General features: G+C 37.0%; 1 protein-coding gene across 1 annotated transcript in view; it reads left to right on the top strand.

Moving 5' to 3' along the window:
* Positions 1-9,874: 9,874 nt before the first annotated feature.
* The window catches only part of grpr (gastrin-releasing peptide receptor), a 96,557-nt gene continuing 91,653 nt past the window's right edge, over positions 9,875-14,778 (top strand). The window contains exon 1 of the mRNA XM_028799797.2: positions 9,875-10,489. Within this exon, the coding sequence (XP_028655630.1) occupies positions 10,068-10,489 (422 nt within the window). The 5' untranslated portion in view covers positions 9,875-10,067. The remainder of the gene's footprint in view (positions 10,490-14,778) is intronic.

Raw genomic sequence — 14,778 nt, forward strand, 5'->3', positions numbered from 1 at the left:
AGAACTGCCAGACATGAGAAAAAGAGGAAGGCCTAAGAGAAGGTTTATGGATGTGGTGAGAGAGGACATGCAGGTGATGAGTGTAACAGAGCAAAATGGAGAAGACAGGAAGATTTGGAAAAAGATGATCTGGTGGGGCAACCCCTAACAGGAGCAGCCACAAGAAGACTGTTGGCTCAACATTTGTAACAGACATCAATACTTTTTAAGCCAATGCTCTAGTACTATTCCCATGTTCTGTGGATCCCAAACTGGACTCTGTTGTACCAAATACATCACTTATAGTAGTAAAGACAACAGTATTAAAACAGTAGAAATGTTCTAAAACATTTGAGAAGTGCTATATTTGCAAAATTTCTGGTATTGTGGTAAAGAATTTTTCCAGGTCAAGAATTTTATAGTCTTCTGTTCACCATCCAGAATGTGTTGCTTCTGGCAGCAAACTAAAGAGATTGTTTCTGGCTGCTATATGTATACTGAACTATGTAAATTTTATGGGGCGTATATAGTTTTGCTTACCCTAGAAACAAATAAATTCCAGTCAAGTGTAGGAATCTTTACTTTCAGTGGTTTCCCATTTAAATTCAACCTTATTTCTTGTACATCTCTAAAACACTTCTATGCACAGCCTCTAAATAAAGTTAATAGTTTGTACCGATTTATTTTAATTCTTCAATCTTTGCGTTATTTGAGGGTAGCATAGTGCCATAGCTATTTTAGCCATAGCTTAAAAAAAATTATTTTGAATCAAAACCCAGGGACTTAACAGTCTGGTTTTTCATCATTGGGTGTTTGGGAAGATTCTGGTTTCCTCCAAAATCCCAAAATGGGTCTCTCAGGTTACTAGTCATATTTTGCCTGGTTTGTTTGCATGTTCAGTGCAGTGAACTTATATCCTGACCAGGCTTGGTACCAGGATAGTTGTGAACATTCTGTAATCCTCTTTAGGATTAACTGGGTTATGAAAACAGAAGAACAAATTAGTTGTTACTTATGTATATTCAACACATTACATGAGTTGTTAAGCCCAAAAATTAGCAAATAAAAAGATAAAATACTAAAATATTAAATGGCTGTTGCCTCTATCAAACATAACATATGTACTGCATCTGGCAATTTTATTAGGTATATCTTCCTAATAATAAGCGGAACATCTATTTGCTCACAGAGCTATTTACATTCATTGGAACAAGTATTCAAAATGTATCATTAGGATTGTGGTGACTCATTTAAAACCTGATATCTCCCATATCTAGTGATTGTGGAGCTCACTCCATTTACCTGAATTTATTTTTGTTCATGGAATTATTCCAGGAAATTTTTAGCCTTGTGAAATAGAGTATTGTGTTCCTCAAAAAGCCTACAATATGTACTCGCGGATAAGTTCTCCCGCGGATAAGTCAGGACTTGATTTTACAGTACAATTTCAGGTATTTTATGATGTTGGTCGTATAAGTCAAATGTGGAAAACTCACGCTATTGGTACAAGGAATTATGATATGCTAACGCCCACCTGAGAGAGTAACCATGGAGCACACTGCCTTTTTTTCTATGTGGGTGTGGCAATGCACTGTATCAATGCGTACTCCTAACCTCTCTCTCTCTCTGTTGTGCCTACGTGACCATACCCGAACTATTCTGAAGCAAGGTTTGCACTGATTTCTGTTTTTTGTATCTCACACCCACATACACCTTTATCATAAGAGCATCCCTTATCTATGATGGAGCATTCGAGCAGAAGAAAATATGAAGCTGGTTTTAAATTAAACGTCGTTGAAGTAGCGAAAGAAATTGGTAACTGCGCTGCTGCAACAAAATTCGATGCATCTGAGAAACTGATACGAGATTGGAGGAGGCAAGAAAATGTAAAAAAAAAAATTAAGTGTCGCATTTTTGAACGGGTGTATAAGTTGGGGTTTGATTTTATGATCGATTTTTCGGGTTTCAAGACCCAACTTATACGTGATGTCACAAAAAGCACAATGAGACATGAAAAGGTATGGGGCAGCTACCCGTATATTATATCCTGGCTGCAAAGAGGTAAATGGTCAAGAGTTCTTTACTCATGTGAGTCCAAAACAGACCTGAATTGCTGCCTTAAGATGGTGGCTTTTAAAGACAAGTGGAGGAAGTGATGTCATCAGGGCCGGAACTGGAAGTGACGTCATCGGTGGCGCCAGAACTAGGCAGGATTTCCCGACAATGGTCTGTAAGGGATTGAGAGAGACAATTAGTGCACCTCACCGCCCCCTGATCAGACATGGAATTACTATTATTCAGGCCCTTTAGTTGTCTCCTAATTGCACGTGTGTGTGACAGTGAGTATATACGGTTTTTGCCGATGGATGTTCCATGACATCCAGATAGCCTATGGCTTTCAAATATTGCACATCATTATACTGCCACATCATCCAGCTTTGCTGGCAGTTAGAAGGATGGATTCACATGGTTTTCATCAAATACTCTTACCCCCTTTAGCATGAATTGCAGGAACTGGAATGTATCCAAAAAACTGATGTTTTTCTAATCCTTTAGTTTTTGTTGTTTATTATCTGATTGGGTATTATACTTGAACCTTCAAGTTTTTTACTGCCATAAGTCATAAAATGTGATTATGTTGTTCATTTTTGTATGACTATTTCAGAAAAACTGCTGTACTACCTGTTAGTTGACTGACTGTAGCCCAAACATGTTATGCTAATCTCTTTCAGCTTCTTTCATATGAACAGTCTGTTTCTGATGTCCAGTCTGCCCTTAGCAGAACTTTTTTTGGGTGGTGAGAGTCTCTCAATGTATCTGTGACACTGTAATGAGTTATAACTATAAAACATTTGCTGTCCCCAATGAATTAGCTATTACACATATGCTGCCAGCTAATATTATTTTTTTGTATCATTATTCTCCCTCTGAATTGCACATACACAGTCTTGTGGTACCTGTCTACTTGTTTTAAATGTTATTGTCAGCAGATATAATGCTATACTGTTTGACCAGCCAATCTGATCCAATTCAGATCACCATTATCATTACACTCACATCATTAGAAAGCAGAAGACAAATAAAGTACCTAGGGGAAAAAAGAGTATGCCATAAGTTGTACTTGCAAACTCCTCCTAAGTAGTGAGCTGACTCAAAAATAAACAGAACTCTTGTCCTAAATAATATCCTTGTGTTTGTGGTGTTATGATATGTTGTATATAATATCATAAATATTTGTAAGTCTTTACTTGTAGAATTAGCATTCTACTTGTTGCAGTGTTTAAAGAGTAAGGAAAATGGACAAACCTGTTTATTACTGCACCCCAAAGCTTCTGGAATGATGTTTTTTTAGTGAATTGCTGGTCACCTATGACAGAGAAGGCTACTTTTATGACTTGCATTTCCTTTCTGGTTTGTTTGTTTGAAGGATGCTGACAAGAAACAAAATTACTTGTGGTGGGGGGCTGTACCTGAGCTGTTCCATTGGTGAATGGGGACAATTAAAGAGGGAGACTTACAAAGGCTTTCCCTCTCTGTCATGTTGCATTCTGATGAAAGCAATTCAGTGAAGAAAGCAGGTTGTTTGGGCCTGTGCACATGGTAAGATGACCAGAAAGAATTAAATGCAGCTATAAATTATTATGCCACCTGAAATTACACATCTAGCAAGATCAGGTTGTAAGGTCTTGATTTAAAAGCCACATTCTATTTGCTTGAATGACACTAGTTATAATAAAATGTTATATATAAGTAAGGGAAGGAAGAGGGAGTGGTGAACTGAAGTACTGTATCTGACCACAGAGTGGTAAGTGCATGGGATTTGAGGCATTTTTGTTAAGCCTGCAGAATAAAGAATATAAAAGGAAAAATATGGTCACCTTAAGACCCTATACAACAGAACATTGCCCAAGTGACAGTAGTGAAGAAACACTGCAGTTAGTAAATTTTGGAGAAAGTAAACCTCTAGAACAGGGGTCTCAAACTTAAACTGGCCTCGGGCCACTGCTGGTTTTGTCATGTCATACAGGGGCCACATGAATGTTCAAGTACAACAAGAGATATAATATCCATCCATTTTCCAACCCGAACACAGGGGTCTGCTGGAGCAAATCCCAGCCAACACAGGGCACAAGGCAGGAACCAATCCCGGGCAGGGAGCCAACCCACCGCAGGACACACACAAACACACCCACACACCAAGCACACACTAGGGCCAATTTAGAATCGCCAATCCACCTAACCTGCATGTCTTTGGACTGTGGGAGGAAACCGGAGTGCCCGGAGGAAACCCACACAGACACGGGGAGAACATGCAAATTCCATGCAGGGAGGACCCAGGAAGCGAACCCAGGTCCCCAGGTCTCCCAACTGCGAGGCAGCAGCGCTACCCACTGCGCCACCGTGCCACCCGAGATATAATATTCTTTAGTAATATTCTTTAAATCTATTTTTATTTCCATTACTCACATATTTTTTCGAAAAGAAAACTGTACTCTAAATACATTACTTTTGAATGTGCAATTCTTTTTTCAATAAATTAACTTAAATAAATTAACAAAGCTTTGCATGAACCTAATGCATGCAATACCTGAATACATTTGAACATATATTCTATTTCTGTCCAGAAACCTGGCAGCGTTTCTGCTCACACAGCCTTGCCACATTTGCCCTAATGGAGTTTACAGTGGAAACTCTGAGTACAGCTTCAAGATTAGCATCAATAGACCTACACCTGTACTTGTATTTATTAAAGTTCATAGTTGAGAAAAGTTTCTCACACAGATGTGTGCTTCCAAAAAGGCACATTACCTGACTGAACAGTTTGGACAGCTCTGGAAAGGATGGAGGTAATTCTCTCAGAAACTGGCCAGTCAAGTCTGTGGCTCTCTGAATTTGATATGTTCAAATTTTAAGCATTTACTGCACAGTGCTTGTTGATGAATAATGCAGTGTAAAACTACGGCTTGATCAGCTTTTTCCTATTCTATTTTTTTTAACAATACCAGTCCATTTTGTTTGCCTTTCATAGACGGGGCTCCATCGGTGGTGATGCCTACCAGTTTGTTCCATGGCAAGCCAGCACACTCAATCGCATCACACAGAAGCTGATATATATCATTGCCTGTGGTACGGCTGTGCATCGGACATAAACTTAGCAATTCTTCAGTCGCGTCAAAGTGGGAATTAATACCCCTAATGAAAATCGCTAGTTGAGCAGTGTCGATTTTGTCAGTACTTTTGTCAAGCGCCACGGAGTATACAGTAAAAACTTTTGCTTTCTTGTGTAACTGATCATAAATGTCATTTAATAACTCAACTATTCGCTCTGCCACGGTGTTTGGTGATAAGGAGATATTTTGAAGAAGACCTTTTTTTCTGGACACAATATTTCTGCCACTTTTAACATACAGTCCTTAAGAAACTGCCCTTCGGTGAATGGCTTTCCTGCCTTAGCGATTAACTCACTTACCACATAACTTGCTTCCGCCACACCATCAGCATCCTTCTTTGCTTTGCGAAAATGACTGATGCAATTTCAGGCCTTTGTGTAGCTGTGCAGCTAGTTTTTCCCTCTCTTCATCCTGATACCTATCATACTATTCTCTGTGTTTAGTCGAGTAATGACGATTGCGATTATATTCCTTAAAAACAGCAACTTTTTCTTGGCATATAGACAGGTGGCATTTCCACTGAATTCCACAAAAAAATACTGTAATGCCCATCTTTCTTGAAAGATTTATGATAATCTGAAATAATTTTAATTTAAAATTATTATTTTTAAACTAGTTTGGACTTAAATGAGTAAAAGAAGGAGATAGGCGAAAATAGTGAAATAAATTTACTGTTCGTGGGCTGGATTGCATTATTTTGTTGACGTCATATACAGACCAGTGGGAAGGTAATGGGGGGTGGGAGTATGGGGGGGGGGGGGGGCTGTAAATGGCCTGTGGGCCTGGAGTTTGAGACCCCTGCTCTAGAAGAATACAGTCCTTGGGAAACGTTAATGTTTGATAGACTTAGGACAACCAGCTGCCAAGTCCTTTCTGAGTAATCAACAATGCAGAGGCTGTGCAAGCAAATCTTCAATTGCATATATAGAAGATCATACAACAGGAAAATAGTTTAGTGCAAACATTCTCATACAATATCAACTATGTCTTCATTACACACTTATAAATGAACGTAACGTTTCTTATTTCCTTAATTAACAAGGAAAATACTTTTTTTTTAATTTATATTCTTTTCCAAAATAAGCATGTCAGGTTTTACATCCAGTAATTATTAAAATAATTAAAGTCATTATACATGTTTAAAATTTGGCAGTCTGCAGCATGTAATGATATTTATCAAAATCTCTTCCAATTAATTTTTAATCCCTCAAATCTTCAAATAGGCATAATTAAGATGTAAATCATTTAATAAATCTCTCCACTGAGCAGCAGTTCTGAAAAATATGAATTCTCTATAAAAATATGAATGCTCTATAAAACATTATTTTGGCATTTCTTTATTCATTGATGTTAACTACATTGATAACCTCTATATTAGAGCTGCTTCTCCAAATTCAAAAGTTATCAGGCAGGCACATTGGTCCGAAGCCACTAAATACATCTTCAGAGCAGGGATTAGTTAACATTTATGAATTAGGCACAGGTTTTTTCTAAAGAAAATGTATGTTATATGTTTTTTAATGTGAAAGTATTTTAGTATTGGTAATGTATTTTGTTTAACAGATAATTAACATTAAAAGATTTATATATAAAATTAAAAGATTATACTGATAAATTATACTCAAGCAAGACACCCTCAAATTTGTAGAAGAAGTGTAAAAGACCTTAATTTTATTGATATGGTTGACATGATAGAGTGGAGAGTCCTGAGTTCAAATCCCACGTCTCAATGCAGATCTTCTTGAATTTTACTTTTGGTACTCCAGTTTCATCCTAAAGACTTGCAAGTTACCTTGATATGTGAGATGCACAATGATCCGGGTTGTTTTTTTCTTCACAGCCAATGCTGCCAAGATGCACTATAGGACTCTGCAACATTATTTAAAATAGATGGATTGCTTGATTGACATAGAAAAAGAATGACTATGCTTACTTTTTACCAGAACTGTTCAGATTATCTTCTTATACGCTATTGTGGCTGTTCTTTTGTCTGTCCAGGATTTTAAATGACCTGTAGCTCGCAAACCATTTGACTTATTGACCTGAAATTTGGTACACATGTGCTATGTGACCTCTACTGTCCGCTTTCGAGGTGATGATTGACCTCCAACGTTATTCCTCTTTTTATTTGTATTTTATTGTAGAATCAACTCTCAGCAGCGGCCAGCAGGGCGGCCGTGTGGCACATGCATACGGGCTCTGTTCTCATCCCTACCACCTTCGCTGTCACTTCCCCTGCTTCTTCATATCTTAAATCATTCTTGAGGCTGAAGACTTGTGCCAGCTTAAGTGAAAAATTAAACGTACTAAGTAATTGCAACACAAACACTGACTTAAATCAGTTTTAACGCAAAAAGATGCAGACAAAAGAAGAGAAGAAGCGGGCTGCAAGGGTGGAAAAAAGAAGGGCTGCTCAGGAAGCAGCAAACACATCAACCTCTGAGCAAATGAATGTTAAACGTACAGAGAAAGAGTCTGAAAACTAGGAATGCTCAAGTCAAGTGTATTCACTGCATGTTATCGTGCAGTGTGCCATTACTGGTTTTATAATAATTGTTGAATATGCCAATCTACCTTTGTGGTATACTTTTGGTTGAACATGTCTATTATTTTTTCATACATATTGTAGTATCCTAAACAGACTTAACTAAGCAGTGTTCACAATCTGCCGTCCTAACTGATATTAATGGAGTGTTGCTATGCTATTGTAATCCAGGGTGAATCTGGGAGCTGGTGGTAGTTTTTGCATGGAAAATGGTCAAGAATGATTAAATGACAGTTTACGATGTAACAGACGTGTTTGTTGATTTAGTAATTACAAACATATTTAGTGTGTGTCCTTGCTATACACACAAGATGATTCTACACATGTTAATGTCTGAAGAGTCAGGGCAGTTTTCATGGTTATGGTTATATTTAAATCCTGTAGTAAAGGGAAAAGCAGAGCAAAAACATCTTGCATTGGGGTATAGTATCATAGGAAGTGGTCTCTAAATCAGGTGATTGCTGGTTCAACTCATGACAAGGACACTGTGTGTGACCTTGAGCAAGTCACTTAACCTGCCTGTGCTACGCCTTTAAAAGGCTGTTCTGTACTTTTAAAGAAGGTGTTGAATATATAAGGCAGTACATAAAACGTTTTGTGTATGTTTATATTAAGAAAATCTTTTGTATTTGCTTAATGAGAAATCCATGTACACCCAAAGATAATACACATGCACACACTACAACCTTGCCATTTTAAAGTCATCAGTTAAACTAATGTGCACAGTATTGGAATGGCAAATTAAAGTATCCTGAATAAAATGCATACAAACACAAACAGGTGAAAACTCCACACAGACAGAGTTTGATTGATGGTCCATACCCAATACTTCCAGTATGAGGCAGACATCAGCTCTGGACTGGACAGAAGCAGATCACAAGGCAAACTCACACACGAATCTGCATCAGCAGTGCATCTTAACAGCTTCATGTCATCAGAGGACATCTTCATAAATTGAATGCACTTTAGTTTAATTTACTCCTCCTAGGCTAATAGCCTAACACAGGGATTTTGAGGTTGTAGAATTAAAGTGCTATCTTAAAAAATGCACACATCCACAGGGATCCACACGCACATTAACAATTTCAATGTTGGGGAATGAGACAAAGTAGGACATTTACAGAAACCAATAAATAATGCAATTAAAAAAATATAATCTTCATATCTGCAATCTAATAGATTGTTTAATTGATTTTTCTTTGCAATCCATGACACAAGGTTCTGTTGAATGCTATTTCTTAGTCACCTGCAGGCCGGATCTTAAACATTGATCACGCAATTCGAACAAAAGTCACGAACAAAACAAGTAAATATCTGCACAGCCACTCTAAAACTAAATAGTAAAATGTGTTGTGGTGCGTTATACTGGACCAGTGAAAATATTTTAAGCAACGTTATGACCCTGCCAGCCCATCAAAGGAACGGCAGCGCGGTATTTGTCGGATAAACTGATTATCTTTCACATCATTAAGCGTATTTTGTCGTGATATTATATATTGCTGTCAGTGCCAAGTCCGGCATGTTGAAGACTGATTCGTGTAATTTATATCTAGCTTTGATTATTTCGGTGGTGTAGTTGTAAAAGTAAATAAGCCATTTTCGCAATTGTGCTTGAAGCCATGAAAGGAAAATAACGAGCAAACACGAAAAGAGGAAATCAAGCAATTACGCTCACAAATACTGTTTAAGCTGAGTTAGTGATTTATATGTAACTTGAGAGGAGTTTGAGTAGGGCGCCAGTATGCGATCGTGTACTTTCCCTGGCAGAATCAGCGCTAAGTCTTTTTCAACTACTGTAGCATATGAAACCTTAAGACACAAATGGTGCTTGGCGTTATTAAGACTGTTAGTATAAAAGTGTGTGTGTGCGTGCGTGCGTGCGTTTCGGTGACTGCCTTTTCACTTTGTATTAGCCATCCCAAAACTGCGCCGAACACAAGAATGTGACGTGCAAAGCTGCTTGCAGTCACAGATGCTCATATACATTCCGAGCTTAAAGCCACCTTACTGTCTGCAAAACGAGGCTAACAGAGGATATGTCAGTATGTGAGCACAAGAACAATGAGACCAGAAGGAAAGGAAGCCGGCTTTCCGTCTTAGATTGAAAATTGAATTGAGAAGCATAAAAACTTCATTTAGGTGACATCATCTCTTCCATTTATTAAAAAAAGCAGACATTATTAGTTTCAGAGAAAGCGGAACTCGTAAATACGGTCAAAATGTGACTTTTACAAATTAGATATTTTGTAACTCGTTCGTGTATCGTGCATTCACCACAACGTCTTATTTTCGGTTTTAACACGCACGCACATACGAGTAATTACCATTCAATTCCATTCAACTTATTTTTGTTTTTTTTTCCGAATCCAACTATGTCTCTAGAAGAAACTATTATATTCAAACCCGAAGTGGCGAACTTAATATTTTCTAACTTGTCTGGACATGAGAATTCTTTAAATCATTCCTCTTGGATGACAGACGAGCTGTGGCCATACCCAGCGGTCATTATTACCTCAGTCTACGGACTCATCATTTTAATTGGACTAATCGGCAATATCACTCTCATCAAGATATTTTGTACCGTGAAGTCCATGAGGAATGTCCCGAATCTGTTCATTTCAAGCTTGGCTTTGGGAGACCTGCTTCTATTAGTCACTTGCGCACCGGTGGATGCTAGCAGGTACCTGGCGGACGACTGGCTTTTTGGACGGTTAGGGTGCAAACTCATCCCTTTCATCCAGCTCACCTCCGTAGGGGTGTCGGTGTTCACCCTCACGGCGCTCTCTGCAGACAGGTAAGGTAGTTGTACGAGTCGTGTGTGTTTACCTGTAATTCACATAGTGTGTACGGTATACTATGGACGCTTCGTATTTTGAGGGTATTGTTTTAAAAGGTTCCGATATGCAATGTTTATTGAAAAGCATGTTTTACATTGAACTCCTACAAGGACACTGATTCTATACACCAGTTTCTTTGTGTACGGAGATTTAACTGTGTAAAAACATTATTTGTATATACTATTGTTATTTGGGAGTTCTATTTGAGTCAGAAGTTAGTGAAATCGGGAGAGCGATTGGAGTTACTCGCAGCTCCCTTGCATTTGGCAGCTGTCTTGCTGACGAGACTTGCCGCAGTTATCCATAACCTCATAACAGAAAACTCGAATCAACATAAAAACGACAGTGTTACATGGGTGCAATCCTTCAAGCGATAAAAGGATTATGCGATGGTCTCATGAAGATGCCGTCTGTTATTATTCTTGTATATAAAGTCTTCAACACATTGTAATTTTACTTATTTATGCATCAGACCGCACTGGTGTCCATTACACAAGTATCCTATGTTTTATAGTCTTTGAGGATTTGCAGTTACATGTGTCTCGTCATTTATCAAAGGTATTGTGTTAATTGGATTCCTAAAGTGACACTGTCATTCGATTTGTATCATTACGAATGTCATTAGTGAAACAAGATCACTACACATAGATTTTCCTTGAGTGTATAGACTTAGAGCCACCAATAAGTCCATGATTATTGATTAGAAGGGCCTTAAATTTGTGAATAACATTAAAAAAGTTACTATGCTAAAGAAAGAGAATGGTTACTTAATGAACTAGAGCTATGCATTGAAAATATCTTCCTTTTTAAATGAGATATTTATTGTTTTTTGTATTCAGAGTTGTATATAAAGAGATGTCAAAATTGTAAAGTTACACAATGGCCTCTGAATCTCTGGGCATGTAGAGTTAAATGTGTGATCACAATTTATTCTTTCAGTGGTCTTTGGACACAGTTTCACACACAGTAGAATTTCAGTTTGGGGTGGCAATATATTCACATTTGTTTCCTTTTAATAAACAGGGTCATTCGAAATATACATGCAGTAACACACTCACTCAAATATATTCAGTGGTTGTTAGCAATTGGTATTGATTGATTTTTATAGAAATATTATTTCAATGCTTAGGGAACTATCCATCCATCCATCTCCCCAACCTTCCTTTTTAGGGCCGGGTTGCAGGGCAGCTGGAGCCCATTCATGCAAGCATAGGGCACAAGGCAGGAGCAACATCTGGATAGCGCATTCAGAAAGCCATGATATGATAATACAATAATACCTAAAACCAACTTGTATGAATTTGAATAATCCATACTAACTGTAGGAGCAATATTAAAGACACCATTAAGTACCAAGAAAGGGTACATTAAATAAAAAGTAATGCACAATAGTACATGACTTTATATTCACTTGATTTAGTATCATTATGTCTAGTACTACCAGTAATTGCAGACCTTTTGTTCTGGCATCAGTTGGATTGAACTTGTCAAAAATAATCTTCTTAAATAAAACAGAATGGTGTTCACAGATAAGGATAAGTAATATGAGTAGCTGAACCAAGCTTTATCATATTGTAGGTGGTATCTCGACATAGATGTACTACAACAGGGCTGTGTCACTATTCCTGTGATTTTTCCTCATTAAACTGTCTCCTTTATCACATGCTTTATTCATCTTCTTAATTGCATGCTAGAGATAATCTGCTTCTTTCAGACTTTTAGTAGAAACTTTGAAATCCTTTGGTTATTAACCAAGAGCTTGTAAATTTGTTAATCTGTAGCATCCAAATTTTCATTATAAATAGTGTTTAATTATTATTTTCATGCTTGGATTCACAATGATTTAAATGTTGCTTCAACAAAAAATGTAGGTGCACTTTGTTGGCTATATGATTTTTTTAACCACACTATTGACTACTTCTTGCTTTGCCTTGAGGTTATATTACATTTTAGAATGTACACAAATATTGTTTTACTAGGCGCAGTAATTTTTTAACTGAATAATCATGAATGATATTCACTTTGACAAAACAGGTTGTAAATAAATTAAAGAGTAATCTTCATCATTTGCATTACCCTGAAGAAAAGTGAGTCTAACAGAATGCAAAACTTACAACATTCTACATTGTTTAATCTGAAATGTCAGATTTATAAAAAATATTAACGCAGAATTAACAATGTCCTGTTTTGTATTCTGTTTTTGCAAGAGTGTTCAGCAATTTGAATACATACAGTATGTCAATTACATTGAGAAACTCACAAAGGTGTATGCTAGACATATAATATTAACGTCTGCCCTCCTATCTTTCTGTTATTAAATAAACTTAATCTGCTTTATGGTTCTGCTTAGGAACTGGAAGCAAAGGGAGAAACTTGGATACCAGCATAGGAAAGAACAAATATTAGGATTTGCTATGAATAAGAAGTGATACTTTTCTAAAATGTTCTATTATAAAGCACACAATGTTGCAGTGCTGAATCGAAATGTCACTTAGATTAACAATTATAGTTGGGTCATGTTGTTTCTAATCAGAATGCACCAAGAGGTTTTTAAGACTATTTCTACATTGCTATTATTGCATAAAACAAAGAAATTAAACACAAAGCATTTTAAAAATTTGTTTTCTGAGTTTTTTTTTTTTTTTAATTTGTATGTCTACCTGCATTTGATATCTCAATAAGAAAAGTACGTGGTCTAGATTTTCTAACTCATTTTTGTAAATATTTCATCATTTCTTTTCTGGCATTCATAAATTAAAAAAACTTTGAAGTTGGCAGGATGCATCTGCATAAGTGTAATTATTTTATTATTGTTTTGCATGTTATTTTGGTAAAATTCAAAGTAAGGTGTTACATGTTTGAGTTTGGTCCATACAAATGCTTATTTAAACTTTTTAGCTTTATTGTGTCTACATTTTTCCAGAAAGCACTAACAATGTAAGTAATGTACTTTTTATGTTTATTCTTATATAAACTAGAATTCTTGCTTCTTGACATCTGATTATATCATTTGTATTATACTTTTACTCTTTCCTGGGTAATTGGCTGTTTTTGAGTTTTTTTTTGTTGTTGTTTTTTACCATCTTCACTTTATTTTAAGTACTGAGGGAAACTCTGCATAAGATATGTTTGATATTTTTCTAATGTGTGCTGTTTAGCATTTTAAAGCTGACCATCATTTCTGTCTGAAAAATGTGTCTTGCTGGTGTACCGATTTAAAAAGTAAAGTAAAATATATCACAAAGTAGATTTTTTCCAATCAGACACTTTGAATTCAGCCTCACTTTCTGTAGTAATCACATTGAAAGTCTTTTCACTGGGAGCTGTTTTGGTGTGCAACACCCAAATTCTATAATTCAGAGTCTCATAAAGCCTTGCTGTACCTAAAAAAAATGACAGAGTCCATCAAACACTTTGACTTGGTCTCCTAGTTAAAGTTAAGGTTTGGAATGACATACCACAAAGTTAATGGTTTAATTTGCATCATTAAAGTATCTGTGAAGGAGATATTTGTCCAACTCCAGGTCAATCTATATATATATATATATATATATATATATATATATATATATATATATATATACTAGCCATGCCCTGCCCTGCAGTGCTGCCCACATATTAGTGAAAAACGACAGTTAGGAGGGCCCTGCCCGGCTCCCCAGTCCTGACGTCACACTTCCCCCTCCCCTCGGCCTCTGTCTCGGATTAGCATGAATATATCACTCCTGCAAGTGAACTATGATTCTTAGCGTGATGAGGGAAAACGCAAAATCAACCAGAATGTTCAAGAAAATTATAGAAAAAAACCCGATTAAGTAGGTCTCTCATTCTCTTGCTAAGCGGAGGTAAGGTACACACCCTGAGGCTAGCGTGTGAATGAGGAGGGCCCCCTCCCCTCGGCCTGCTGCATGTCTCTCGGATCTGCGCAAATAAATCGGTTCCTCAAGCGAACTATGATACATAGCGCAATGAGAGAAGTCACAAAATCAACTGGAATGTTCTAGAAAATTATAGAAAAAAACCCAATCTAAATCAGTTAAGTAGTTCTCTTGTGAAAAGCAGACAGACATACAGACAGACAGACTTTGGATTTTATATATATAGATATATACTGTGTTTACTGCATAGTGTTTGACGGCACACATGGGCTGGTGTCCCTGTCAGGATGGGTGTGGTCCCTTGTGTGATGGAAGGACAGGGGAGACAACCTTTCACAAAGCATGCTGGGAACTGTAGTCCAATAGGG

This window comes from Erpetoichthys calabaricus, chromosome 4 (assembly GCF_900747795.2).
Source record: "Erpetoichthys calabaricus chromosome 4, fErpCal1.3, whole genome shotgun sequence".
NCBI lineage: Eukaryota > Metazoa > Chordata > Cladistia > Polypteriformes > Polypteridae > Erpetoichthys > Erpetoichthys calabaricus.